At 35.5% G+C, this 27,290-nt stretch overlaps 2 protein-coding genes across 3 annotated transcripts in view; both read right to left on the bottom strand.

The window, feature by feature from the left end:
• Positions 1 to 18,890, bottom strand: part of LOC148946833 (protein-L-isoaspartate(D-aspartate) O-methyltransferase-like) — a 167,655-nt gene extending 148,765 nt beyond the window's left edge. The window contains exon 1 of the mRNA XM_089096652.1: positions 18,821 to 18,890. The gene's annotated coding sequence lies outside the window, so the exon portion shown is untranslated. The remainder of the gene's footprint in view (positions 1 to 18,820) is intronic.
• A 3,864-nt stretch (positions 18,891 to 22,754) lies between these two features.
• Positions 22,755 to 27,290, bottom strand: part of LOC148946836 (uncharacterized) — a 131,555-nt gene continuing 127,019 nt past the window's right edge. For both annotated transcript variants that reach the window (XM_089096643.1, XM_089096642.1), the window contains exons 6-7: positions 25,582 to 25,793; positions 22,755 to 23,444 (exon numbers count right to left, since the gene is read on the bottom strand). In XM_089096643.1, coding sequence (XP_088952769.1) covers positions 22,931 to 23,444; positions 25,582 to 25,793 — 726 coding nt within the window. In that variant the 3' untranslated portion in view covers positions 22,755 to 22,930. The remainder of the gene's footprint in view (positions 23,445 to 25,581; positions 25,794 to 27,290) is intronic.

Below are 27,290 nucleotides of genomic sequence, written 5' to 3' on the forward strand. Positions count from 1 at the left end.
GGACGCCTCAGGCTCAAAAGATTATAGCCTAAACCTCCTTTACATATAACTGTCAGGGCATGATTAGCATAAATTCAGCCTTCACTGAATAAGACGAATGACCAGTTAAATAAGTCGGTTTATTTGAATTCAAATGGTCTAGTTGAAACAGCTTTATCAGAGGAGTGACCACTTAAGTAAACCGTTTTATTTGATTTAAAATGGACTAATAGAATTTATTATAATATAGCATTGAACTTTACTTGACAGCATGTAATAGCATAGGCATAGGCATCAGTTAGCAACTAGCATTCAACCGAGCAAGTTCAAAAATTTACCTGTGCTGTATTCCGTGCCAAGTACACTGTGACGTAATCTATTGGATAAACAAACTAATTATTGGATAAGCTAACTAACCGCTGGCGGACGTGATTTACTTTAAGGCACTTTTGGAAAACGGGGGGATTTAATTTCCCCCCTTGCCAGTAAGATTTCGTTTTTTTTAACATAATTTTCTGAAGGTGTTGAAGGAAAATATAAAGGATGGCTAAATGATGGCCGTCTAGCCCAATAATTTTGAAAGGGCAATTAAAGATTATTTTATTATTTTGTGCCTATTGAGGATATTATTTACAACATAATCAATAAGTTGCCGAGAGAGATTCGAAGGAAGAAGAATTAATTGGTTAGGCGGCTGAAAGAAAGACAATGGCAAGTAAAGTGTCTGGTTCGGATAAAAGAAATTTGCAGATTCTAACGGCAGGTGGTAGAACAATGCGCTCTGAATCAGAAGTGAAGTTCTCAGGCAACGAAAGTACGGAAGAACAATTAATCATACTGACAAACCAAATAAACCAACTGAAGGTTAAAACAAAACAGTGGACTGACAAAATCGAAAAGAACTTGGACTTAAAAATTAGCCAAGAAGTTGAAGCAGCTGTCAGCAAACTGGGTGCTGTAAATCAGAGAACAGAACCGAGTGAGTCCACCATCCAAAACATCAAAACGGACATTTACAATAGTCTGTCGCTCGATCTTGAGAAAATGTTGAAAGACAATTTCTGTGAACTTGACCGGTGTTTAAAATCCCTTGAGAAGTCCGTTTCCGATATCGATCTAGCTACTAAGGCTGTGAAAGCGTCAGTCAGTGAAATTAAAGGGACAATAGACGATCACAATGAGACCCTTGCACAAGCGTTGCTAGGTAACCAACAGATAATTTTTCGGCCTCGAAGAAGATGTCACAACGAACACTGTTATCAAGGAGAACGTAGAAAACAAACTTATGGAACTATGTGTGCAGAAATTTCCGGGCATTCTTTTAGATGCCTCTGATATTGTCTTTGTCCAATGAATAGGACGCAAAGTGTCAAATCTGCCAAGACCTACTGTAGTGACACTTTCAAGCCTTAGAGTTCAGTCGCAGATTTTAAAAAATAGGAAGCAACTCAAGGGGTCTAAAATGTCCGTCACCGAAGGCCTAACAAAAACTAAACGTGAGTTATTCGCAAACGCAAAAACTGAATTTGGACTGAAAAATGTCTGGACCACTGATGGAAATGTTATGGCTAAAACCGGACCCACAAGTGCCCGTAAAGTGTCAAATAAGGATGAGATTATCATTTTGAAAAGATATCTTGATACTTCGATCGGGGGCATTTAAAACCAAGAAAGTGTATTGATAATAATATTCATGGATGTAATTAATTTGTAACATTGTTGCTTTTCTACCTTAGTGCTAGTATTTCTTTTTCTCTTTCTACTTTCTTTCTCATTTCTTTTTCTCTTTCTACTTCTTATCCTGCTCTATTTCCTGTTTATGCCTCTCTTCTTGTTGTGATAGACGGTCGGATTTCTCAGACTCAGAAAAAAAGGGGGAGTGGGAAGAAGGAACAGAGATTTTTTCACGTGAGGGTCGCCCGTTTTAGGCCAAGTCATCATCAGCAGACATCGCGAAATACTACAAACACCGGAACACTCCTGTTATTACTATTTTCCTCCACTATCATTATTTAGTCTAATTGATGAAAATAAAAAAGAATCATTGATCTTGATGATGAATGATTTTTCATTCTTAACTGAACAGTCCCTGCTAAAAACTACATTTCTCAATCTGCCAGGATGCGATGACGAGTCAGCTACTGATCCCGTGAGAGACAGGGTGAATGCCTTGTCCTGCTCATATGCAACACCCCAAGAATATCTTAATGAAATACTTCCTGCAATTTCTACTAATGATAATTTTAATCTTTTCTGCCATAATCTTCAAGGAATTAAACACAAATGGCATGATATTCTTACATTCACTGCTGAAAAGAAAAAATCCTTTTAGTTTAGTTGGTTTAACTGAAACTTGGCTGTCTTCTCAAGATGACATGTCACCATACTGTTTGCCCGGTTTTGAAGCCATACATCTTCCACGGCACGTAACAAAGTGCTCTGGTGGCATTAAATTATTCGTAAATGATTCTATCTCTAACAAGCGCCACAGTGACTTGGAATAAATTTTTAATGGTGTGGTCGAACGTTGTCGATCTCTCTACCTAATAGTCATTGAAATTCTTGGAAAGTCATGTCCAGTAGATTTCGTGTGCCTTTTTTATAAGCCACCGCCATTTCCAAGTGACATTTTCTGTTCGCAAGTTGAGCAGCTTATGTCGGAGATTAATGAATAAGATCGAGGTGAAAATATATGTCTTATGGGTGACTTTAACATCAACTTGCTGACGATTGACGGTGACGCCAACTCACGTTCGTTCCTTGATACAACTGTATCATCTGGTCTTCTCCCCACTTTATTCTTTCCCACACGGTATGGTACAGCTAGAAATACTGCAACACTGATTGAAAATATATTCCTTGCCATTAACCCTCACACATTTTTTACCTCGCATATTATAACATCTGATATTTCCAATCACCACCATATCATAAAAATGGTGCCAACAAGTGCAGGATGATCCACTAAGTCACCGTCTAATCCTGTTTTCACGTATCGAAGTTTTTCCCAAAAAGACATGGATTACTTCACTGAAGCCCTGAAATCGAATGATTGGTCTGCTGTAACTCGTGCGTCTTCGACAGATATCGCAGCAAATGTACTCACGAGCTGGCTTAAACAGTTAACAGAGCGGTGTTTTCCTCTACGAACAAGTCGGATCAAAAGTGTTCCCTAAACTCATTGGATGACAAAAGGTTTCGTTCAGTCTACCGAACACAGAAATAGACTGTACCTGAAAGCTTATAATTTTACAACTCCTGAAGCGAGAGAGACATACAAAAAGTATAGAAATACATTAAACGGATTAGTACGTAATGCAAAAAGGCTTTATTATGCGGAGAGAATAAATGAATGTAGAGTAACTTGAAAAAAGTATGGGAGGTTGTTAATGAAATAATTTGTCAAAAAAGGAAGAAGGTGGCTATACCAAAAGAAATAATAAATATGCGTGGTGAGACAGGAGCAAGCGAATCTCGTGCTGATGCTTTTAGTCAATTTTTCGTTAATCAGACATCTCTACATGCTTCTGGGCCATCTCCTGAACAAACCCTCAGTAGAACAATATCAGGTTTTTTTCTAGCACCATGTACGGAAGAGGAATTACTAGTGATTATCAGTAAGCTGTCTAATGGCAAAACCCAAGACACCTTTGGGCTGTGCAACTACGTCTTGAAAAAGGCCTCTACAGGTCTTGTAGCTCAACATGCACCCTTGGTCAACCTTTCACTAGCAACTAAAGTTTGTCCTAATGTGTTCAAAACTGCCCATGCCCTTTCCCTCTACAAAAAAGGAGACAAGAGTCTTATCTCTAAATATCGGCCCATATCAATTCTACCGGTTATATCAAAAGTCTTCGAGCGAGTGGTTTATAACAGAGTATATAGATTCCTATGATGTCAAGCAGCTAATCTCTCCCCGTCAATACGGGTTTCGGTGTTATCATTCAACTTTGCATGCCTTAGTTGATTCACTTGAATACATATTAAATAGCCAGGATGCTGGACAAAAGGTAGTAGGGATTTTTCTGGATTTCACTAAAGCTTTTGACACGGTATGCCATTCAGTCCTTATAACAAAATTACATTCATTTTGAATATAGGGTGCTGTTCACGAGGGGTTTTTACGGTACATGATGAATCATAATAGGTGTGCAATTGTGAAGGGTAGTCTTTCAGTAAACTTACCGTTAAAATCTGGCGTATCTTGGGGGTTGGTGATTGGTCCTCTATTGTTTATGTTGTATATCAATAACCTGACAACAGATCTTACTACAAATGCACACCCAGTACTATTCGCTGATTACTCAAATTTCTTCATTGCTGCTGAATCATCCAAGTCTGCTGCAAAAAAGGCCCAAAAAACCCTTGACGAAATATCTGACTGGTGTTTTCGTAACAAAATGCAGGTAAATGCTACAAAAAGCTGCATCATAGTCTTCACTTCTGATGCTACAAACTCCTCATTGTCTCACAATGTCGCACTGTCAATCAATGGAAATCCCATCCCTCAGACCACAGTCACAAAGTTCCTTGGCGTATTTGTAGATTCCTCTCTTTTGTTCAAACATCACGTATCCCAGCTGTCTTCAACAGTCTCATAGCAAACATCAATGTTACATAGAGCTAGTCTGCTTCAAAGTGCTGACATAATGAAAATGCTTTATAATGCTTTTGTCTTCCCCTACTTGAACTACTGCTGTTCTTTATAGGGCAATACATTCAAATCTCATCTAAAATCATTAAAGAGATCACAAAACCGTGCAATTAAGGCCACATATTGCCTCCCTAGGCTATAACCCTCAACAGACCTATACAGAGACACTGGAACAATAGATATAACAGAAATAATCAACGTTATTAATCTGCGTTTAGGACACTCGGCAATATCGAATAGAATTTCTCAAGGTCTTTCCAGGTACTTCGAACTTTGTAGCACAATTCATCGAAGAAGAGCTCTCCTCTGCAACAAGTACAATTTTATGCTACCGAGAAGAAGGCTTACAAGGTCTCAACACTTTCCAGTTTATAGAAGTATTTCTGTATGGAACTCAATTAATGAATCTATTAAATCCATAAAATCATTTGGCACACTCCAAAAACGATACCTCTCTTACACAGTATTGGATACTGCATGAGTTAATGTCTCAATTTTTCGTTTGTATCTTATCCTCTCACTCTCCTTCTTTGACTCCACCTCGTCTCAGTTCTTTCCTTTCTAATTCTTTATCCCTCTCTTATGTTACCAGCTCTTCTCTTTTCATTTCATAGTGAGATATAAATTTGTTTACCAATATCGGGTGTGACTCGTACAAGCATTGCTTTGAGTCGAAATGTTCATGTTAATTGTTTCCTTTGTTCATTTATTTAAAAATAAAAGGCTGATTTATTGATTGATTGTATCAGAATATTCATGGGAATCACCGCTTATTTTAACACGTTTTTCAGGGGGAACTTATGGTCATCCATCTCACATCTCCAAGAGGACCCCTCCCCCAACTTTTTGCCCCCCTCCCATTCTTTTGAACTTAGAGTATTTTTTTCATTTTCATTTTTTTTAACTTAGAAATTTTTTCAACTTTGTTTTGGAACTTAAAAATTTTTTCATCTTCTTTTACATGTCTTAAAATGACATTGCATACTTACATGAGTACTTAATATTCTTTAAACTCATAACAATTCTATTAATAGATATTTATTAGAGTTGAATGAAACCGGTTTACATTTTTATATTTTTCCTACAATAAGTGAATATAAAGCAGGATTTTAAATGTATTATATTAAAAGGTGCCGAGAATGGAATTTTTTTTTCGTTTTTATTCTATGAATAAATTTTTACTCGGGTTGAGTGAAACCGGTTATAATATCATAAGTTTCCTTTAATGAGCAAATTTAAAGCGGGATTTTAAAAGTATCATAGGCAGCGCAATCGCGCTGCCTAAGTAAAGAACGATGTTGGCACAATGTATTATTATGTATTTTTTTCCCAAACCAGGGCACTTCGTATCAAAGGACTTTTCGCAAAACTTCTAAAAGATTCATTCGATTGGAAATTGGAGGGGCTAGTGCCCTTGTCAATAGTCGAAAGTGATTGAAAGGCAACTAACACCTTGTTCCACGCCATTTTGTTCCGAGTAGTTGATTTCCAGATAGAAATTATATTTTTCAGGAGGACACTCCCCCCACAAACCTCAGGGCAAGGGTTTTAAGTTATGCCCTGGGGGCATATAACAACAATGTTGGCACAATATATTATTTATTATTTTTCCCTTTAGACCAGGGCACTTCGTATCGAAGAAATTGTCGTAGAAACTTTGAAAAGGGCTCATTCAATTGGAAGTTGGAGTGACTTGTGCCCTTTTTAATATTCGAAAGTTATTGGAAGGCTAAAACCCCTTCCACGCTCACCATTTCCCGAAACACATCCAATAAAAATTTTCAGATTGCCGTTTTGTTCCACGCAGTTAAAAGTTCTGGAAATTATAAGTTTGAGCAGGACACTCCCCCCCCCCCCAGAGTCGTCAGGGCAAGGGTTATAAATTACGCCCTGGGGGGATATACGGTTTTTATAGAAACCTTTGTCGTAGAAACTTCAAAAAGGGCTCTTTCGATTGGAAATTGAAAGGGCTTGTGCCCTTTTTAATAGTCGAAAGTGATTTGAGGGCAACTACCCCAAAACACATCCAACTAAAATTTTTAGATAGACATTCTATTCAACGTAGTTGATGAAATTAGGTCTTTAAGGAAAACAACCTCTCCCGTCCACAGCCCTCAGGGCAAGGGTTACAAGTTATGCCGTGGGGGCATATAAGATTTTTTATAGAAAGAGATGTTGTAGAAACTTCAAAAAGGGCTCATTCGATTGGAAATTGGAAGGACCAGTGCCCTTTTTAATGGTCGAAAGGGATTGAAGGGCAACTAAACCCTTTTCACGCCCATCATTTCCCCAAACACATCAAATAAAAGTTTTAAGATATCCATTTTGTTCAACGTAGTTGAAATTTCTGGAAATTAGGTCCTTTAGAATGATAACCCCCTCAGAGCCCTCAGTGCAAGGGTTTTAAGTTATTCCCTGGGAGCATATAAGGCTTATATAGAAGGTGGTTGCAGAAGTTTCAAAAAGGCCTTATTTGGTTGGAAATTGAAAGGGCTAGTGCACTTTTTAATAGTCGAAAATGATTGGAGGGTAACTAACCCCCCTCTCACGCCCTTTTAATATTCTAGAGTGATTGGAGGGTAACTAACCCACCTCTCACGCCCACCATTCCCCAAAACACATTCAAGCGATGTTGTAGAAACTTCAAAAAGGGCTCATTCAACTGGAAATTGAAAGGGCTATTCCCCTTCTTAATAGTTGAAAGAGATTGAAGGGCAACTAAACCCCTTCTCACGCCCACTATTCCCCCAAACACATCCAATAAAAATTTTCAGATAGTCATTTTGTTCACCGTAGTACAAAGTTCTGGAAATTAGGTCTTTGAGAATGACAGCCCCACCATCCCTCAGGGCAAGGGCTTTAGGTTATGTCCGGGGGGCATTTAAGGTTTTTATACAAAGCATTGTCGTAGAAACATAAAAGAGCTCATTTGATTGTAAATTGAAAGGGCTATTGACTTTTTTAATAGTTGAAAGTGATTGGAGAGCAACTAACGCCCCTCTCAGGCCCACCATTTCCCCAAACACATCCAATTAAAATTTTAAGAAAGCCATTTTGTTTAACATAGTTGAAAGTTCTAGAAATTAAGTCTTTGAGGATGACAACCCCCTCAGAGCCCTTAGGGTAAGGGTTATAATTTATGCTCTGGGGGCATATAAGGTGTTTATAGAAAGCGTTGTCGTAGAAACTCAAAAGGGGCTCATTCGATTAGAAATCGAAATGCCTAGTGCCCTTTTTAATAGTCGAAAGTGATTGGAAGGCTTTACATTTTTATAGTAAAGATCGATTTGGGTACAATGTATTATTTTTTTTTTTTTTTTTTTTTTTTGTTTAGACCAAGACACTTCGTATAGAAGGAGTTGTCGTGGGAACTTCAAAAAGGGCTAATTTGATTGAAAATAGAAATGGCTTATGTCCTTTTTAATAGTCGAAAGGCTAGGAGGGCAACTAATCCCCCTTCCGCACCCAACTTCCCGTTTGCCCATTCTGTTTAAAAACTAAATGTTGCCTTAAGATTTGATCAAAGTGCACTGTGTTAATGCTAATTACCAATAAGGCATCTCAACAGTATCCCGAGAACGACTGATGGTATTATGTTCAAACTTTCGGGGCTACTTCTGCTCTTAAGATTTAACCAAATCAAAATAGCGTAAGTGTATCCAAGCTATCACAGAAAGTAAACAGATTTTTTTTGCGAATGGTATCAAGTTTTCCATTTCAGGTCAACTAGAGAAGGTGTGAAACTAAATTAAACACTGCTATTTGTTTCCAGGTTTTTAAAAGCGTGTATATTTTTAAAAATTGCAAAAAAAAATTCTCCAGAATACAAATGGCAGGCCAAACTATAAAGTCTTACAAAAACGAAAAGATTTAAAGTATTGTTTTCTTTTTCCCTGAAAAAACTATGTCAATATAAAACGAACGGAAATTAATTAAAAAAAATTTTCCACAAAATGAATTTTTCAAAGAAAAGTAAAGAACTCCATTAAACCAAAATTGAGCAAAAATAAAATCAAAGAATCTACCAAGCGTAAAACTACCAGAAATCAGCATTGATAATTAAATGAAGCCAAAACGAACATAAATTACAATAAGTAACCAAGTCAAACTCAAAACGAGCAGATATTAACTCGATTTGGGCTCAAATTCCCTATCCCCTTCCAAAGCCAGAACATAATTTGCACTTTACTGAAAAAATACAAACGAATATGCATTGTCAGTTTAATATACATATACTGATATTTAATAATCAAAATGTTAACATTTTTTGATTTACTAAAGTTATAAAAGTAAAAAAAATTATATTTTTTCATTAAGTCCAAATTACGTTCTGACCTTCGGAAGGCATAGGGGTTTTGAGCCCAACTCATGTTAATTTCTGCTCGTTTCGAGTTTGACTCGGTTATTTATTGTAACTTCTGTTCGTTTTGGCTATTATTTTTTTATCGATGCTTTTTTATGGTAGTTTCCCGCTTGGTAGATTATTTGATTGAATAAGGTGTTTTGAAAAGTATTGTTTGGTGTTGGGGAACAAGCTCTTTTCTTAATATTCCTCTTTGCCCCATTTTTTACAAATTGATGTACAAATCTTTTTCATTCCTAACATTACTTTTTTACTTTTTGCTTACCCCAATACCAAATAGAACTTTCTATAAAGATTTGTTATATAATTTCAGAACAAGTTTCTTTCTTAGTACTCCTCCTAAACACGTTTTTGCAAGTCCGAGTGCACATCTTTTTCACTCCCAACATCACTTTTCGACTTTATGCTCACCCCAACATCAAACAATACTTTTCAAAAGACCTTACTGTATCATTTCATAACAAGTGTTCTTTTTAAAATTCCGTTTTGAAAAGTTAGTGTACACATCTTTTGTCACTCCTAACATTACTTTTCGACTTTATGCGTATCCCAACACCAAACTTTACTTTTCATTGGGCATTATTGTATCATTTCAGAACAATTTTTTTCTTAATATTCCTCTTAAACTTGTTTTCTCAAGTCGGAATGCACATCGTTTTCAATCCCAACATCACTTTTTGACTTTATGCTCACCCCAACACCAAAAAATACTTTTCAAAAGACCTTATAGTATCATTTCATAACAAGTATTCTTCTTAAAATTTCTCTTAGCCCCGTTTTTAAAAGTTAGAGTAGGCCTACATATCTTTTTTCATTCCTAGCATTACTTGTCGACCTTATGCGTATCCCAACACAAAACTTTACTTTTTATTTGTCATTATTATATCATTTCAGAACAAGTTCTTTTCTTAATATTCCTCATAAATCCGTTTTTTCAAGTTGGAGTATATATCTTTTTCACCCTTTTTCACATCCTTCCTACCAAACAATATTTTTCAAAAGACCTTTTGGTATAATTTCAGAACAAGTTCTTTTCTTAATATTCTTACTAAGCCCGTTGTTTCAAGTTAGAGTACACATCTATTTTCACTCCCAACAGTACTTTTTGACTCTATGCACATCCCATTATTAAACATCACTTTTCATAATTCTATATTATATCCTTTTAGAAAAGGTTATTTTCTTAATATTCCTCTTAATACCATATTCTTCTAATTTATGTTTACCGCAACTCCAAACAATGCTTTTCACAAGAATTTATTTTATCATCTTTGAACAAGCTCTCTTCTTAATATTCCTCTTAATGTCGTTTTTTTTCAGGTTTGAGTACACATCTTTTTAACTCCCAACATCACTTTTCGACTTTATGCTTGCCCCAATACCAATTAATACTTTTCAAAAGACCTTATTGTATCATTTCAGAACACGTTCTTTTCTTAATATTCCTGTTATTGCCGTTTTCGTACAGTCGGATTACACACCATTTTTCACTTTTAACATTACTTTTACTTTATGCTTACCCCAACACCAAATAACAACTTTCATAAGATTTTATTACATTATTTAGGAATAGTTCTGTAAGTTCTTTCCTTAATATTCGTCCTAAACCCGTTTTTTTCGAAGTTAGAGTACACATCTTTATTCGCTCCTAACACTACTTTTCCACTTTACGAGTATTCCCAACACCAAATATTACGTTTTAAAGGGAAGTATTGAATTATTTCAGAACAATTTCTTTTCTTATTATTTCTACTAAACCTGCCATTTTGTTCAGCGTAGTTGATTTCCAGATAGAAAATATATTTTTGATGATGACACTCCCCCATAACCCTCGGGGCAATGGTTTCAAGTTATGCCTTAGGGGCATATACGAATGAAATTGGCACAATTTATTATTTTTTTTTTCTTTAGAGTCGGGCACTTTATATCGAAGAAGTTCTGATAGAAACTTCAAAAAGGGCTCATTCAGTTGGAAATTGAAATGGCTTGTGCCCTTTTTAATAGTCGAAAGTGATTAGAAGGCAACTAAAACCCCTTCCATGCCCACCATTTCCGAATCACATCCAATCAAAATTTTGAGATAGCCATTTTGTTCAGCGTAGTTGATTTCCAGATAGAAAATATGTTTTTGAGGAGGTCACTCCCCCACAACCCTCACTGCAAGGGTTTTAAGTTATGCCCTGGGGGCATATAAGAACGATGTTGGAACAATGTATTATTTATTTTTTTTCCTTTAGTTGTCGTAGAAACTTTCCCGAAACACATCCAATCAAAATTTTGAGATAGCCATTTTGTTCAGCGTAGTTGATTTCCAGATAGAAATTATGTTTTTGAGGAGGACACTCCCCCACAGCCCTCAAGGCAAGGGTTGTAAGTTATGCCCTGGGGGCATATAAGGTTTTTATAGAACGCGATGTCGTAGAAATTTGAGGACAAGTTCGTTTGATTAGAAATTTAAAGGGCGAGTGCCCTTTTTAATAGTCAAAAGTGATTGGAGGGCAAGTAATCCTCCTCTCATGCCTACCTTTTCCCTAAACACATCCAATCAAAATTTTGAGATAACCATTTGTTCAACGTTGTTGAAAGTTCTGGAAATTAGATCTTTGAAGATGAAAATCCCCCTACAGCTCTCAGGGCAAGGGTTGTAAGTTATGCCCTTGGGGTATATAAGGTTTTTACAGAACGTGTTGCCGTAGAAACTCCAAAAAGGGCTCATTCGATTGGAAATTGAAATAGCTAGTGCCCTTTTTATAGTCGAAATTGATTGGAAGGCAACTAACACCCCTTCCACACCAACCATTTCCCCAAACTCATCCAATCAAAATTTTTAGATAGCGTTTTAGTTCCACGCAGTTTAAAGTTCAGGAAATTATACGTTTGAGCAGGACATTCCCCCCAGAGTCTTCGGGGCAAGGGTTATAAGTTATACTCTAAGGGCATGTAAGTTTTTATTGAAATCTTTGTCGTAGAAATTTGAAAAAAGGGCCCATTCCATTGGAAATTCAAAGGTCTAGTGCGCTTTTTAATAGTCGAAAGTGATTTGAGGGCAACTAACCCCCATCTCACGCCCAACTTTTCCCCAAACCCGTCCAATCAAAATTTTTAGTTAGCCATTTTTCTCAGCGTAGTTGATTTCCAGATAGACATTATGTTTTTGAGCGTGACACTCCCCCACAGCCCTCAGGGAAAAAGCCATAAGTTATATTTTTGGGACACATAAGAGCTTAAAAGAAATCACTTTCATAAAAACTTCAAAAAGTACTCGCTTAATTGGATGTTACAAAAACTACTACCGATGTAAGTAGTTAAAAATCATTGGATTGCAGCTAACCTCCCTCTCACGCCCACCTTTTCTCCAAACAAATCCAACCAAAATTTTAAGATAGCCATTTTGTTCACCATATTTGAAACTTCTAGAAATTAGGTCTGTGAGGATGACAAACCCCCACAGCTCTCAGGGCAAGGGTTGTAAGTTATGCCTTTGGGCATATAACGTTTTTATAGAACGCTTTGTCGTAGAAACTTCAAAAAGGGCTCATTCGATTGGAAATTGAAATGGTTAGTGCCTTTTTTAATAGTCGAAAGTGATTTGAAAGCAACTAACCCCCCTTCCACGCCCGCAATTTCTCCAAAAACATCCACTCAAAATTTTGAGATAGTCATTTTGTTCCAAGCAGTTTAAAGTTCTGGGAATTATACCTTTGATTAGAACACTTACCCACAGTCTTCAGGGCAAGGGTTGTAAGTTACACCCTGGGGGCATATAAGTTTTTATTGAAATCTTTGCTGTAGAAACTGGAAAAGGGGCTCATTCCATTGGAAATTCAAAGGTCTAGTGCCCTTTTTAATTGTCTCGAAAGTGATTTGAGGGCAACTAACACCCCTTTTTCAAGTTTCTACAACAAAGATTTCAATAAAAACTTATATGCCCCCAGGGCGTAACTTATAACCCTTGCCATGAAGACTATGGGGTAAGTGTTCTAATCAAAGGTATAATTTCCTGAACTTTAAACTGCGTGGAACAAAAACACTATCTCAAAATTTTGATTGGATGAGTTTGGGGAAATGGTGGGTCTGGAAGGGGTGTTAGTTGCCTTCCAATCACTTTCGACTATAAAAAGGGCCAACCCTTGCCCCTTTTTCAAGTTTCTACAACAAAGATTTCAATAAAAACCTATATGTCCCCAGGGCGTAACTTATAACCCTTGCCCTGAAGACTGTGGGGTAAGTGTTCTAATCAAATGTATAACTTTCTGAACTTTAAACTGCTTGGAACAAAATGACCATCTCAAAATTTTGAGTGGATGTTTTTGGAGAAATTGCGGACGTGGAAGAGGGGTTAGTTGTTTTCCAATCACTTTTGACTATTAAAAAAGGCACTAGTCTTTCAATTTCCAATCGAATGAGCCCTTTTTGAAGTTTCTACGACTACGAGTGCTTTAATAATCTTATATGCCCCTAGGACATAACTTACAACCCTTGCCCTGAGACTTGTGGGGTGTTTTCATCCTCACAGACCTAATTTCCTGAAGTTTCAAATACAGTGAACAAAATGGCTATCTTAAAATTTTGGTTGGATTTGTTTGGAGAAAAGGTGGGCGTGAGAGGGAGGTTAGTTGCCCTCCAATCACTTTCGACTGTTAAAAAGGGTACTAGCCCTTTGAATTTTCAATCGAATGAGATTTTTTTGAAGTTTCTACGACAACGCTTCTTATAAAAACCTTATATGCCCCCAGGGCGTAACTTACAACCCTTGCCCTGAGAGCTGTGGGGGAGTGTCCTTCTCAAAAACCTAATGTCTATCTGGAAATCAACCACGCTGAGAAAAATGGCTATCTAAAAATTTTGATTGGACGTGTTTGGGGAAAAGGTGGGCTTGAGATGGGGGTTAGTTGCCCTCAAATCACTTTCGACTATTAAAAAGCGCACTAGACCTTTGAATTTTCAATGGAATGAGCCCTTTTTCAAGTTTCTACGACAAAGATTTCAATAAAAACTTACATGCCCCCAGAACATAATTTATAACCCTTGCCCTGAAGACTCTTGGGGGAGTGTCCTGCTCAAAGGTATAATTTCCTGAACTGTAAACTGCGTTGAATAAAAAGGCTATCTCAAAAATTTCATTGGATGAGTTTAGGGAAATGGTGGGTGTGGAAGAGGTGTTAGTTACCTTCCAATCACTTTCGACTATAAAAAGAGCACTAGCCATTTCAATTTCCAATCGAATGAGCTCTTTTTGAAGTTTCTGCGACAACGTGTTCTATAAAAACCTCATATACCCCAAGGACATAACTTACAACCCTTGCCCTGAGAGCTGTAGGGGGTTTTCATCTTCAAAGACCTAATTTCCAGAACTTTCAACAACGTTGAACAAATGGCTATCTCAAAATTTTGATTGGATGTGTTTGGAGAAAAGGTGGGCGTGAGAGAGGGGTTAGTTGTCCTCCATTCACTTTCGACTATTAAAAAGGGCACAAGCCCTTTAAATTTCCAATCGAATGAGCCTTTTTTGAAGTTTCTACGATAAAGATTTCAATAAAAACTTACATGCCCCCAGAGCATAATTTATAACCCTTGCCCCGAAGACTCTGGGGGGAGTGTCCTGCTCACTCCTATAATAAGGAGTGCCTTTTATAATAACCTTATATGCCCCCAGGGCATAACTTATAACCCTTGCCTCGAGGGTTGTGGGGGAGTGACCTCCTCAAAAACATAATTTCTATCTGGAAATCAACCACGCTGAGCAAAATGGCTATCTCAAAATTTTGATTGGATGTGTTTCGGGAAAGTTTCTACGACAACTAAAGGAAAAAAAATAATAAATAATACTAATAATAAACGTTGCCAACAACGTTCGTTGCCAAAAACCCTTGCAGTGAGGGTTGTGGAGGAGTGACCTCCTCAAAAACATATTTTCTATCTGGAAGTCAACTACGATGAACAAAATGGCTATCTCAAAAGTTTGATTGGATGTGTTTCGGGAAATGGTGGGCATGGAAGGGGTTTTAGTTGCCTTCTTTCTAATCACTTTCGACTATTAAAAAGGGCACTAGCCACTCCAATTTTCAATCTAATGAGCCCTTTTCAAAGTTTCTACGACAACTACTTCGGTACCTTGTGCCCTGGTCTAAAACCAAGAAAAAAAATGATAATACATTATGCCAACATTGTTCTTTACTTAGGCAGCGCTATTGCGCTGCCTATGATGTAACTGATTACTTTAATTTCTGTTCAGTTTGGGTTTTATTTATTCTCTGACAGTAATTTTTGGTCGGTTCAAGATTGAACTAATAAAGGACTTTATTTCTGTTCATGTTAAGTTTCAATTTGGCTCTCTGCCTTTCTCAAAGTACTTCTTTTTCAGAAATCTTTATTGGCTCTAATTAATAACATTTGTATTTGGTTCTTCTTGACCCCGGGGACTAACGGCTCTGCATTTTAACCTGATTAGGGACAGCAGGGCTTTTGGCCCTTTTTTTATCCTCCTTGCACCCGCTCCTCTTGGGCGATCCTACAGAAGCCCCAATTTTTTAGCCCCCAGCCAATTTTGTTGGGCACGAGGAAGGGGTCCTCTTGAGCCAAATACAAGGATTTAAGAATAAGAGTGAATCATGTCTTCTAGGAGAGCTTTCAAGGTAGTATGAAGTGCTAAAAATAGCTCTTACATTGAACATATGATAGAGAAAAATTCATCTAAACTGGAGTACCACCGCAAAAGAGCTGTTAAAATTAAGGTTAAGCCTTTGAGTTATATGCACAAGAATCCCTACCAATTTATTTTCCAGCTTCTCAAACCTTCAAAAATAAGAATGTAGGGCAATCAAAGAACCTGTGTGACTCATTATATAAAAATTGGAGCCATTAAAAGTTTTCTCTTGTTATGTGGTCAACTTTTTGAATATGCCTCTGATAAAACTGTCTTTTGTTACCCAGTGACTAAAAAATTTAAGAAGGTATGAAAAATCAAGTGAAACAAAGTTCCGTGGAAGCACCAGCAGGATACACTGCCCTTCAATCTACCTCATCATCATTACCATTCTATGTCAAATATCAATAAGGAACTTTATTTGCTCCAAAGTGTCAATTAATGCAAAAATGCTTGAAGGTGTTTTATTTCCCCTTAAAAAGTTCTTAAAAACTTCTACTAAATAAAAATATAAAACTATTGGAGTTCTTAAACCGTTTTTATTCAAGCACCTGTTTATCTTTCACAACCATTTATAGATTTCGTTTTTTAAAGGCTTTGCTAAAAACTTAAACCTACTCAAAATTAGCCGTGAAAGAATTCAACTGATGCAAAAGTCCACCTTCGCAGAATTAAACCGATACAGCACTTAACCTACAAAAACGAGCCCAACGCAGTTTAATTAATGCAAATTCAGCCCAACATTATCACCTCGTCCTAGTGCAAAATACTGGCTCCCAGTGGAAATGGTCTTAAAAATGTGGTAACAATGATTTAAATAGTAAAATAGGCCCGCTGTAACCCCAACCAAAGCAAGACAAGACTGAATAAAGGTAAGGATCTAATGAAGTTAAATAAGAAATAGAAGGCCAAGATTTGACCAAAAAAACACGAGTAAAATAAAAAAAAGGTGCATCCAAATCTTGAAAAACTCAAGCTTATAACATTATCCTTAAATTTACAAACCAAGGTTAATGTGTAAAAGCTATGTTTTTCACGCTCCAAACATTTCTACGAATTGATTTTTTTTTTTTTTTTTTAAATTTAATAAGTTCTTATTTCAATTGCAACTTGCTAAGGCTGAACCTTGTATTCTTGTTTCAAGAAGACAGTGACAATGAGCCTAATAGTGATTGGAAGAAGATCATTTTCAATTACAATACATCAAACTAATTGATAAAATATTGATAAGAACTTCTCTAGAAATAAATAATTATTGGGACCATGGCATCCTGCAAGATTCGCAGGAGTCTTGCAGGGTATTGCGGGTGTACCTTTAACCAAGAAACATTTGCAAGCAAATATTAAGCAAGGATTTTTTTAGTAATAAAAATTAGAATTCCATATTAGGGAACATTTATTCACGGGAAAGTTATCTAGCAAAGCCTTCTCTGTCATATTACTTCTTCTTTATTCGTTTTACTCTCCTGTACATTACTTTATTCAGATATTTTATCCGCCGTTGGGAATAAACCTAACACTGTGTACTTCCATTATATTATTTTACTGTAGGGGGCTACAAGTTACGTATGTCTTTGCATTTCAAGTTTGAGCCTGCAGCCATCGGAGCAATGCCAAACATATGATACCAAGTGTAAATGATTGTTAACTATGACCACCAAGACTTATTCGAATACCTAACAAGCAGCAGAACAGTTTCATTTTTTGGGGAGCAATGGACTTCTGTACTGACTCAAAGTTTAGTTGGATGAGTAGCATTAGATTCGCTTTGTGCATGGTTTGACATGTATTAATATTTGAACTTCATAGTTGTATTTTGGTTGAACTGACTTCACGTGATATCCCTTTGAAATTACCTTTAAGGCTAGTTGTAAGATACTTCACAAACCTTTAGCAACGTGGATATTTATGGATGGTAAATTATTTGTAAAATGCAGGCTCTGGAAATCCAGCAGAGTGAGCCGCTTTAATTTTAGAACTGGTGAAAAACTAGAATTAGCATTGACTAAATGAGAGATTTTTGAAAAAGGAATTTACTGTACAGAAACCTGCAGTGGAATCGCAAAATACCAAAAAGGCTTAAGAAATAGAAACTGAAGTGGTATTATAATCCTTGACAAGCTTGCAATGAACCTACATCTTTAGAAGTTCCCGAATTGAAATGTTGGATCTTCAGATTCTAATTTCTAACAGAAAAAAATTTCTCGTCAGCTTAAAAATTAGTAAAGGGAAAGTGTTTCTTTTAGAGAGTGCTTACTGTCTTCCTTAATAAGCAATTTTAAAGTAGATTTAGTTTGTAAAACACGATCAAGAATAATAAAATAAGTTCATTAATCATCAAGTGGGAGTCACTTAAAAAGAGTTCTTGAAATCAGCCCTGATCTACCCTTCAGAAATATTTGAAACCAACGCTGTGAGACGAGTCGACGCCATATGCTCGATTCCTTTAAGAGAAAATGCAACAGATACATAAAACTTAGGGGTTTGGGCTCGATAAATAATTGGAAGCATACTGATCACTTCTTTTGTGCCTTATAACGCGAAATTAAATATTAATAATTTACTTATTCAAAACTCTAAATCTAATATCTTTTCTTGGTTATTTCATATTCGTTCTGTCCTCTTTTTAAATAAAAAAAACAAGTTTTTTTTTAAATTTAAAGTAAGGAGCAACATCAAAACCTAAAAGGAACAGAAATTACTAATTATATGAGTGGGCTGTCCCCCTCTTAATAAATCGCTCTTTACGCTAAAGTTTTCTGAGCTTTTATAAAAATCTTATTATTCTAATTAAACGGCTCTCGTGCTTCAGTAGTCGTCCTTAAAGAATCGAGACAAAAAATCAAACTTTAGCGTTATTTCCTTAAATTTATTCCCAAGTAAAATCTCCACACTGCTGGGAAAATTCCTACAGGAAAATTCCTTAAAAAAAATATTTTCTATTAAATCATTCCGAAAATCCTCTTCTCCGTCGACAAATTTTCCTACTGGAGAATATATTCCGTGGAAAACTCCCCCATGGCGAATTTGTGTCCCTCCTACACAAACAACAAAAGCACGAAGAACAATAGGGAAAGATTTTTGCAAGACAGTGGAGATAATTTGAATGAATATTTCGGCCCTATGTCCAAGAGCCGTCCTAAGCAAGACAAAAATATATAAAAGAAAAAAGACTCACCACAACATGCGACCAATAAAACCAACAATTAAAAATGTTTTCAAAACAGTCCAAGCATCCTTACTTCAGCGAAATTTAACCAGGACTGATAAAAAGTAAGGTAAAACAAGGCGATTCAATAAAATGAAAGAAAAATAATTTAAAAACACGTTCTTATTGCTAATCCAGCCTTTTTAGCAGCTAATCTCAAAGATCTTTTTGTAACCAGTTCTGTGTTAATGTCTATTAGTTTTTTTAAATATTTCGTAAGATCATTTTTAATTAAAGTTGTGTATAGAGCATTTAGTGTATATTCCCCCAAGTCCCTATTTTAGGAAATATTATTATTAATCTTAAGTCTGATTTCAATTGATTCTCGGACTACCTGCTTAATGCCTAGGTCGTTGGTAATAAGGGTGGATTCATCAAAAAGTATACTGTGGCTAGGATTTCTTCTGTATATTTTTGTCTTGTTGAGGACGGCCCTTGGACATAGGGCCGAAATATTCATTTGAATTATCTTCACTGTCTTGCAAAAAGACTTCCCTATTGTTCTTCGTGCTTTTGTTGTTTGTTATGGAAAGGCAGTGTCGTCTTCGTTGCTATTTCAGAATCCCTCCTCCCACGGGTTGATTCTCTAGACAACTCCAACCCGGTAAACATTTTCTCTTTAAAATCTATTCTCAAATTTCCTCTTTAGACAATTCTCTTTAATAGCTCCACATATAAAATTGAGTCGGCAAAACGAAAGCAAGACTAATAAAAAAAAATTCGTACAGGAATTCTGGCAAATTCCCCTAGTGTAAAATCTCCCCTGTAAAGTTCACCCCCCGAAAACTTCAGAAACTTGGATCTTCATGGAAAACTCTCTTCATGGGATTTCATGGAAATGCCATCGAAAACTCTCTCTTTGGAAGATCCCCCAACAGAAAATTCACCCTCCCCCCTCAACCCGAAAAATGTATGCATAAATATACAATATACAAATAGCAAATTTTGTAACTGTAAACGAAAATACGTAAACAATGGGCCGAATTTATAACTTAAAGACCTTTCCCCAGGGACTCTGGGGGGTCATGTTATCTCCAAGGGCATAGTTATTGGACCTTTCAGCTATGCTGAACAAAATGGCCATCTTTTGGCCATCAATAGATCGGACGACTTTGATGAAAAAAGGGAGTGGGAGGGGGTGTAGCTGCCCTCCATTTTTTGGGTCACTTAAAAAGGGCAATATAACTTTAAATTTAAGTTCGAATGAGCCCTTCCCCGCTATTCTAGGACTATTGATTCGATGCAATCATCCCTGGGAAAAAATTTAAATAAACACACATACGTGATTTTTCTTCTGGCAAAAAAAAATAATACAAAATTCCAAATTTGTGCAGATGGAAGCTTGGAACTTCTACAATAGGGTTTTCGGATAAGCTGAATTTGATGATGTTATTTTCATTTAAGGGATCCCTTTAAGGGAATTTTCCTCCTTTTTTGAAAATCTTTTGAAAATCTGGGACTTAGCTTTTGATTGGTAGCACTAAACCTAATGAATTTTATATATTTGGTTTCACCATAACAAGCATTTGATATACCTATTGATATTTTGTCAAGCCTTTAACACTTTCTTTTAATATATCTATTGATACCAAAATTTTGTTTTTAGAGCCGTGTTGCTCCTTACTTACAGTTCGTTACAACAAACTGTTTGATTTTACGACTAATATAAAGTTAATACCACTTGTATACACTTCGTATTTGTATCGATACGTGGAAGCAACCTCACTCCTTACTAAGCGCCCCCAGTTAGGGGCACTTGATTAAGCTTCGTTTGGGTTTGCAGTATGGAGACGGGACGTTGAATGAAGATTTAACAGGTTTCAGGAAACGGTCAAACAAGGCTTTGTCTTTTCTGTGTTATTGTTTATGATTGAGTCTTTACTTTTTTCCATCTCCTTCCCTCTTTCTCTCTGAACCCTCAGGTCATATCAAATCTTGGAGTGAGAAAAATAAGACTGAGAAGTAGCAGCTAGTTTTCATCAGTTGCAATATACGCTAGGTCTACCGAAAAAAATTATGCAGTTAGAGTGCCATCATTTCGAATAAATGTATCATACAGAACTTCCTTTCGAAGCAAAATCTTGGGTTCGACAGTGGAAAGAAAAAACAAATCTAAGAAATATGCGAAAATAAAAACTGGAAGTTATCAACAGAAACCAGTCTGCTAAATAATACATGCTTAGATTCACTAGCATACACACTTCAAAGAATATAATTTTAATTTTCCAAATATATAGAAAGCTTTGACAAAAAATGAAATTATCCCATCAAGTAATTACAATATCCAAGCCTTCAGAATTCCCAATGAATTCAAAAGTAAAATGCGGCTTAACCTAAAAATCATTCAAAATAAAGTCAAGTTTCACTTCCTCGCAAGTTCCAGAAAGATATGCGAATGATTTCAATATAGTTACCACCTTGATAAATGTCTATATTCAAGTTGAAAAGCCATACCATTGATGGTTTCAAGCTAATAATCTGGAAATCCTAAAATCTTTACGTATTGAAAGAATTCGGATTCTCCCTATAACTGGAAGCCATGAGTGTGAAAGATTTTGAACGTTCAATATTTTTACTACTCTTAAGAATGAGCTAATTAGTAACTATTCGAAGTATTTCAAGCTAAAAAAAGTTAATATTTTGTATATTTTATTAATAGCCGTCCTACCCGGGTGGTTAGCACGCTAGACTCAAAATCCTTTGTCTGTGAGGATAAGGGTTTGAGTCCTAGTGTTGCTGGGTATTTGGTTTGGAAAGGAGGTAAGTGGCATGACTATGTAAGCTCAGCCAGAATCAACCCAAACGGGTATCTGGAGGAATATGGGGAAGGTAAACGCGAATAGTGTGCACAACCACACGATGCCTGGTCCCCAGTCCCCATTGTATCTCCTAGCTGAAGGGCCAAGAAGTGGAGATCAGCATTGTCGGTAGGGATTGTAAAGTTCAGTGCCTTATCCTTTACCTTTTCACTAAAATCGGGCCTTCGGTACCCGAGTCGATGCTCTTCCAGATCTAAGTTCAGGGAAGTAGCTAGCTAATTTCAGGACCAAAAGACATCTAAAGTTTGGGTAGAAAGATAACTTTGCCTTGATCTATACCCTCATTCAGATTCTCTTGAGCTATCTCTTTTTTATATTTTAATACTGAAATTCCTCAACAAAGTGAATCCATGGATGTATCTTTTGCTGGGGATTACCCTCTTTTAATTTTAGAGTTATTCTGGAATTTAGTCATTTATTTGCAGAAATACATACGTCTTTTAAATTCTCGAGATAAACGATGTCAATGTCTAGTCCGTAAGAGCTGGACAGATTCAAATTTTTCTTTTAGAGTCAAAATGGCGTACATTTTAAGACAATAAGCTGAATTTCTAAATAAAAGCCACTGCTCACCGCTGCCAGTTTTTTTTTTTTTTTTTTGCATTAAAAAGTATTAACATTAGAAGTAGAAAACAGTTAGCTTAAAATCAGCACTTTGATACGTCACACAATACTTGATAACTTTGAACATTTGCAAGTAGTACTTCCACCAAAGTATACTTTAGAAATATTCAATTTTGCTGTTTTGATCTCTAGAAGGTACCCTCCCCTTGATTTTGAAAGAATTGCATATATATATATATATATATATATATATATATATATATATATATATATATATATATATATATATATATATATATATATATATATATATTTTATATATATATATATATATATATATATATATATATATATATATATATATATATATATATATATATATATATATATATATATATATATATATATATATATATATATATATATATATATATATATATATATATATATATATATATATATATATATATATATATATATATATATATATATATATATATATATATCTTCCCAAATTTAGATAAATGCATTTTTAACCCCTCCTCCAATTTTTCTGAATTGACGTTTCTGGAAGAATCTTCTTGGATTAAAAGTGACAACTCATCCCGTGTGTGATAATATAGTTTCTAAGTCAAACATATAGGTAAAGTTTGACTGTATGAAAACTCTACATATCAAAAATTCATTACTCGCAAGCTCAAAGTCTTGAATTTGAAAGAACTGTTGCCAATTTTAGCATCCGGTCTTCAAAGTTCGACTTTTCACTTCCTTCAAATTCCCACTTTTCTTTTGGTATTCCACCATTTTCCTGCAGCCTTTTAGCTACAGCTGGAACAGGTGGCGAAGAAATTCTTCCAAATCCTCTTTCAGCCTCGTTACGATTCAGATTTTGATTTGAACTCCTTACAGATGCTGATGAGTAGAAGTCATTTTGGGATGATTGATTAATGTCAGGACTTTTTGAGTGCGATAATTCTGCTTTTTCATAATTCTGGCTATTGAGTTTTCCTTTAGTCTTTGAAATTTCACTCACGCTTTCTTCTGTGGGAGAAAATTTGTTATCATGCAGATAGTTAGGGTCAAAACTTCCTTCGTTTTCTGTTAGATTGTGAGACAAGTTGTTGTTAGCTCTACCGGGTTTAAATGAAATCCTGCTCTTGAGCATGTTATTCGTCTGTTGGTTCTTAGGCTCAGGCTCTTCATTTGAGGACCTAGAAGAAAATATACTTAGTAAAGAACAATTGAATATGTGATAACTATTACTGCAATCAATCAGCTTTGAAGAAAAGAAAACAAACTGTATTCCGCAGGTTTTTGAAACTTAACTTTTAATTTAAAAATAAGGTAACTTAATACCTTGACTAGCATCCTAAGCCAAAGAGTATGGGTAACTTAAAAGAGTGCGAACGAACACTAGTGTCGACAAATAAAACTAAAAACGCCATCTAGCGTTCGGTGACACTTGACATTTTTTTTCAGTGTAATAATACGAATAATTAATTTAATTAGTTTTGTTAGATGAATTACGGTTGTAATAAGTTTCTGATCTCAGTTCCTAACAGAAAAATGATTATAGAGCTCTAAAAAATGCCAAGTGCTCGAAACGCTAGATGGCGTTGATAGTCTCTTTTTGTCAACTCTAGTTCCCAGTTTCCACTCTCATAAGTTATCCATACTCTTTGCCCTAAACCTAAAAAATATATTTCAAGTAACTTGTGGATCTTGACCGTTTCAAATGAATTCGCTTGTAATCTATTGGATATTCTTAGTAATCTTAGATCATTTTCAGAAACTCAGCTTTTAGTTTTCAGAAATAAGGGAACTTAATGCCTCGACAGGACCTCCTAAACCTAAAAATTCTTATTCAGATAGCTTGTGGATTTTTGTCATTTCATCTACAAGTGCGTTATATCTATCTGATTTTCTCAGTAACGTTACATAATTTTAACAAATTTAGGCTTAAGTTTTTAGGAATACAAAATATATCTGATTTTCTTAGTAACGTTAGATTTTTTTGAGGAATTAAGGTTTTAGTTTAAACATATCAGGCAAATTAATGCCTCGACTGACCTCCCAAAGCCTAAAAAGTGTATTTCTAGTTACTTGTATTTTTGGTCACAGAGGAGCCGTATACAGAATTTACCTAAAATTCCCTTTGATTCTTTTAGCAATTTTTGTACTTATGCATTATATCTTACACACCACTATATACTGTATCGGGAAACACTAGAGGAAACCAGTCAAACGGGTATTTGCAATAGAGAAATGAATCGCAAGTCGTGGTTTCTCATTACGTTTACGATATTTAAACTATTGTTTTTTGGGGTTTAGGAAGGGGAAGAAGGTACCTAGGTTAGTTTACGTATTTAATATATGCTATGCTTTACCCCCCCCCCTAATGTGCAAATATATAGCCCAAATTTGTTTCTAAACTATTATATTTGCATCCTATTTTATTTCATTAGCATTAACCACATCTGATTTCTTTCGTGTGTAAGATATAATGCATAAGTACCGCAATTTTATATCAGTTTAAGGAAATTTTGTTTTCGTCTTGAAAAATGAAACAGCTTGGTAGCTCGATTAAACTCTTAAGCCCAAAAGTGTATCCCATGCATCTTGTAGATTTAATTATATGAGACAAACCATCAAACTCTTCCTCTTTTTTTGCATACTAACCTTTAATACTTTTTTTTGTTCACTAAAATTTAACAGAACTTATTTTTTTCTGATAACTAAGCTTTAATAAGCTTTTTGTTTGTTCACCAGCTTTTAATACATCTTCTTCTTTTTTGCTAAGTAAAGTCTCAAAAATAGTTTTTTTCCTAAACAAATTTTAATTTGTTTTGTTTTTTTTTACACAAAGCTTTATTGCATTTTTTTGAGAATTTATAGTTATTTTTGCTTTAAAAAATTTTAATGAAAGATGATTATTTTTTTTCAGAAAGCTTTAATATTACTTGCTTTTTTTGCTAACTAATCTTAACTCTTTTTTTGTTTACTAAATTTTTAATACAACTTGTGTTTGCAAGCTAAGTTTAAATAATATTTCTTTGGCCTACTAAATTTCAATACAATTTCCTTAAACTAGTTAATGTTTAATGCAAAATTTTTTTTTGATGGATATATAAAAAGTACATCAAACAGAATATCAAAACATCCAGATTTTAACATAATACACTGCCCAAGGTTTCTGTAGCTTAAAATCACACAATATGGACCTTTAAGCTACGAAACATGTCTTACTTTAAATTTGTAGAACTCTGAATGATAAATTAAGGTTTATATTACAATGTTTTATTTTTCGTTGCAAGACCTTTTAATACGCACAATAACAACCTCGGATACCTGTAGTCTGCATAAAGATCTGACTCTGAATCCTTGCTAAATATCCTTTTCATCTTTCTTCTATTGTGCTTATTATATCTTTTGATACTTTTCCCAAGTAGATCCTGTAAAATTTCTGTGTCAGTCTGAGTTGAAATTGACCTAATATCAGGACAGGTCATAGTTGATATATTTCGTAGGTCAAGAGTTGACTGTGTTTGAATGCCAAAATTCTGGAATATTAATAAGATGAATAAGTTGAAGCTTGAAGCTTAAATTAAAGATAATGTTGGGTGAAATAAGCACACAATTATGCATCATAGTTTCAATAAAACTTTATCTTAGACTGTCTTGCTTTGAATAAGAAATGTATGCAGACATAGGCACCCATAAGAGGGGGGGGGGGCCAAATTCCCCTCCTGGCTGAATGATGTTGCCTTATTTTTATATTTTTGTTCTGAAATTTCTATTATATAGCATTAAAAGTGCCAATTAGACGAGGTTTGTCCCCCCTGGAATTCAGCTTATAGGCGCCCATGTATGCAGATTTTAGTATTTTAAGTTTCAGAAATATATACTTAAACTGATGACTTGCTTTTAATCAGCCGCCCTAAACTTGGGCTTTTGCGTTCTGTGCAACAAGTCGCCTCTTCATTTCGTAGTATAGGGCTATATCTAAATGTTGATGAATGTGAGTCTCTTATTTTTAACAATGATTCTTCTTCTGAGAATTTATATTGCAGTATTTTTTTTGTATCACCTGTGTTACTTCTATTTGTTGGTTAGGTTTAACTATTTGAAGTACCATTAATCATATTAGGAATCAGTATGGGCGTAGGGAGGGGGCAGGGGGGGGGCAGCTGCCCCCTAGACCTTCAAATTTACATTAGATATGTCTGAAAAAGCAGATGGTTGGAAAAGCAGTTGATAAAATGCCCTCCATCACGCTATCGACTGCCCCCCCTAGACAATATGCTGCCTACACCCATGGGCATCATACTCTTGTTGATATTAAAATAAAAGTAAAGATTGGCTATTCAAAAATTGTTGCAAATCGTGGTCATTGCAGCCGGAGAGCCTTGGCAAAGCTTTTCTCAAGTTATTGTGACCATTCTATTTTGTTTTATACTGGTCTTCACCAGTATATTGTGACCATTCACAAGTTATTGTGACCATTGTGATCTATTTTGTTTTATACTGTTCTTCATGCAATCCTCAATCGTGATGATTTTAGACGTGTGCAAATTGATTATTTCCGATATTGCAAATTTCTTCTTTTTTTTTATTCCAAGGTCTTATCGGAACCTTGTTAGAAAGTACCATGCCACAGATATTAGTAGAAGGGGGGTGCTACTCGTGACAGCACACCAAATATGGGCATAGAGTCCCTAGGGGAAATGGATTTCTGGGAAATTGATTGCGTAATCGATTGGGAATTTGGAACACCTGTGCTGTCAGTCATTAATCAAATTGTTTCCAGGCAAAGTTTAATAATGTCTGACAGGTACTGTCAACATTTCTCCAGGAATAGATCAAAGTCATTAATGTCTTTGCCTCGGAAACAACTCTTTTGGTCGAACTCCAAAGATATTAATAACCAAACGCCATGGAAACAGTTCTCCAAGAAACATCTTAGCGATGAATTGTTTTCGCGCGGGAATCAGGTTTCTTCTTAATTTGAAATGCGTTAGCGCAGAGATGCCAAAAACAAAAGGAACACGCTGAAATTA

The sequence above is a fragment of the Artemia sp. Qi Xiang Cuo genome, chromosome 11 (assembly GCF_049724085.1).
Source record: "Artemia sp. Qi Xiang Cuo chromosome 11, ASM4972408v1, whole genome shotgun sequence".
Lineage (NCBI taxonomy): Eukaryota > Metazoa > Arthropoda > Branchiopoda > Anostraca > Artemiidae > Artemia > Artemia sp. Qi Xiang Cuo.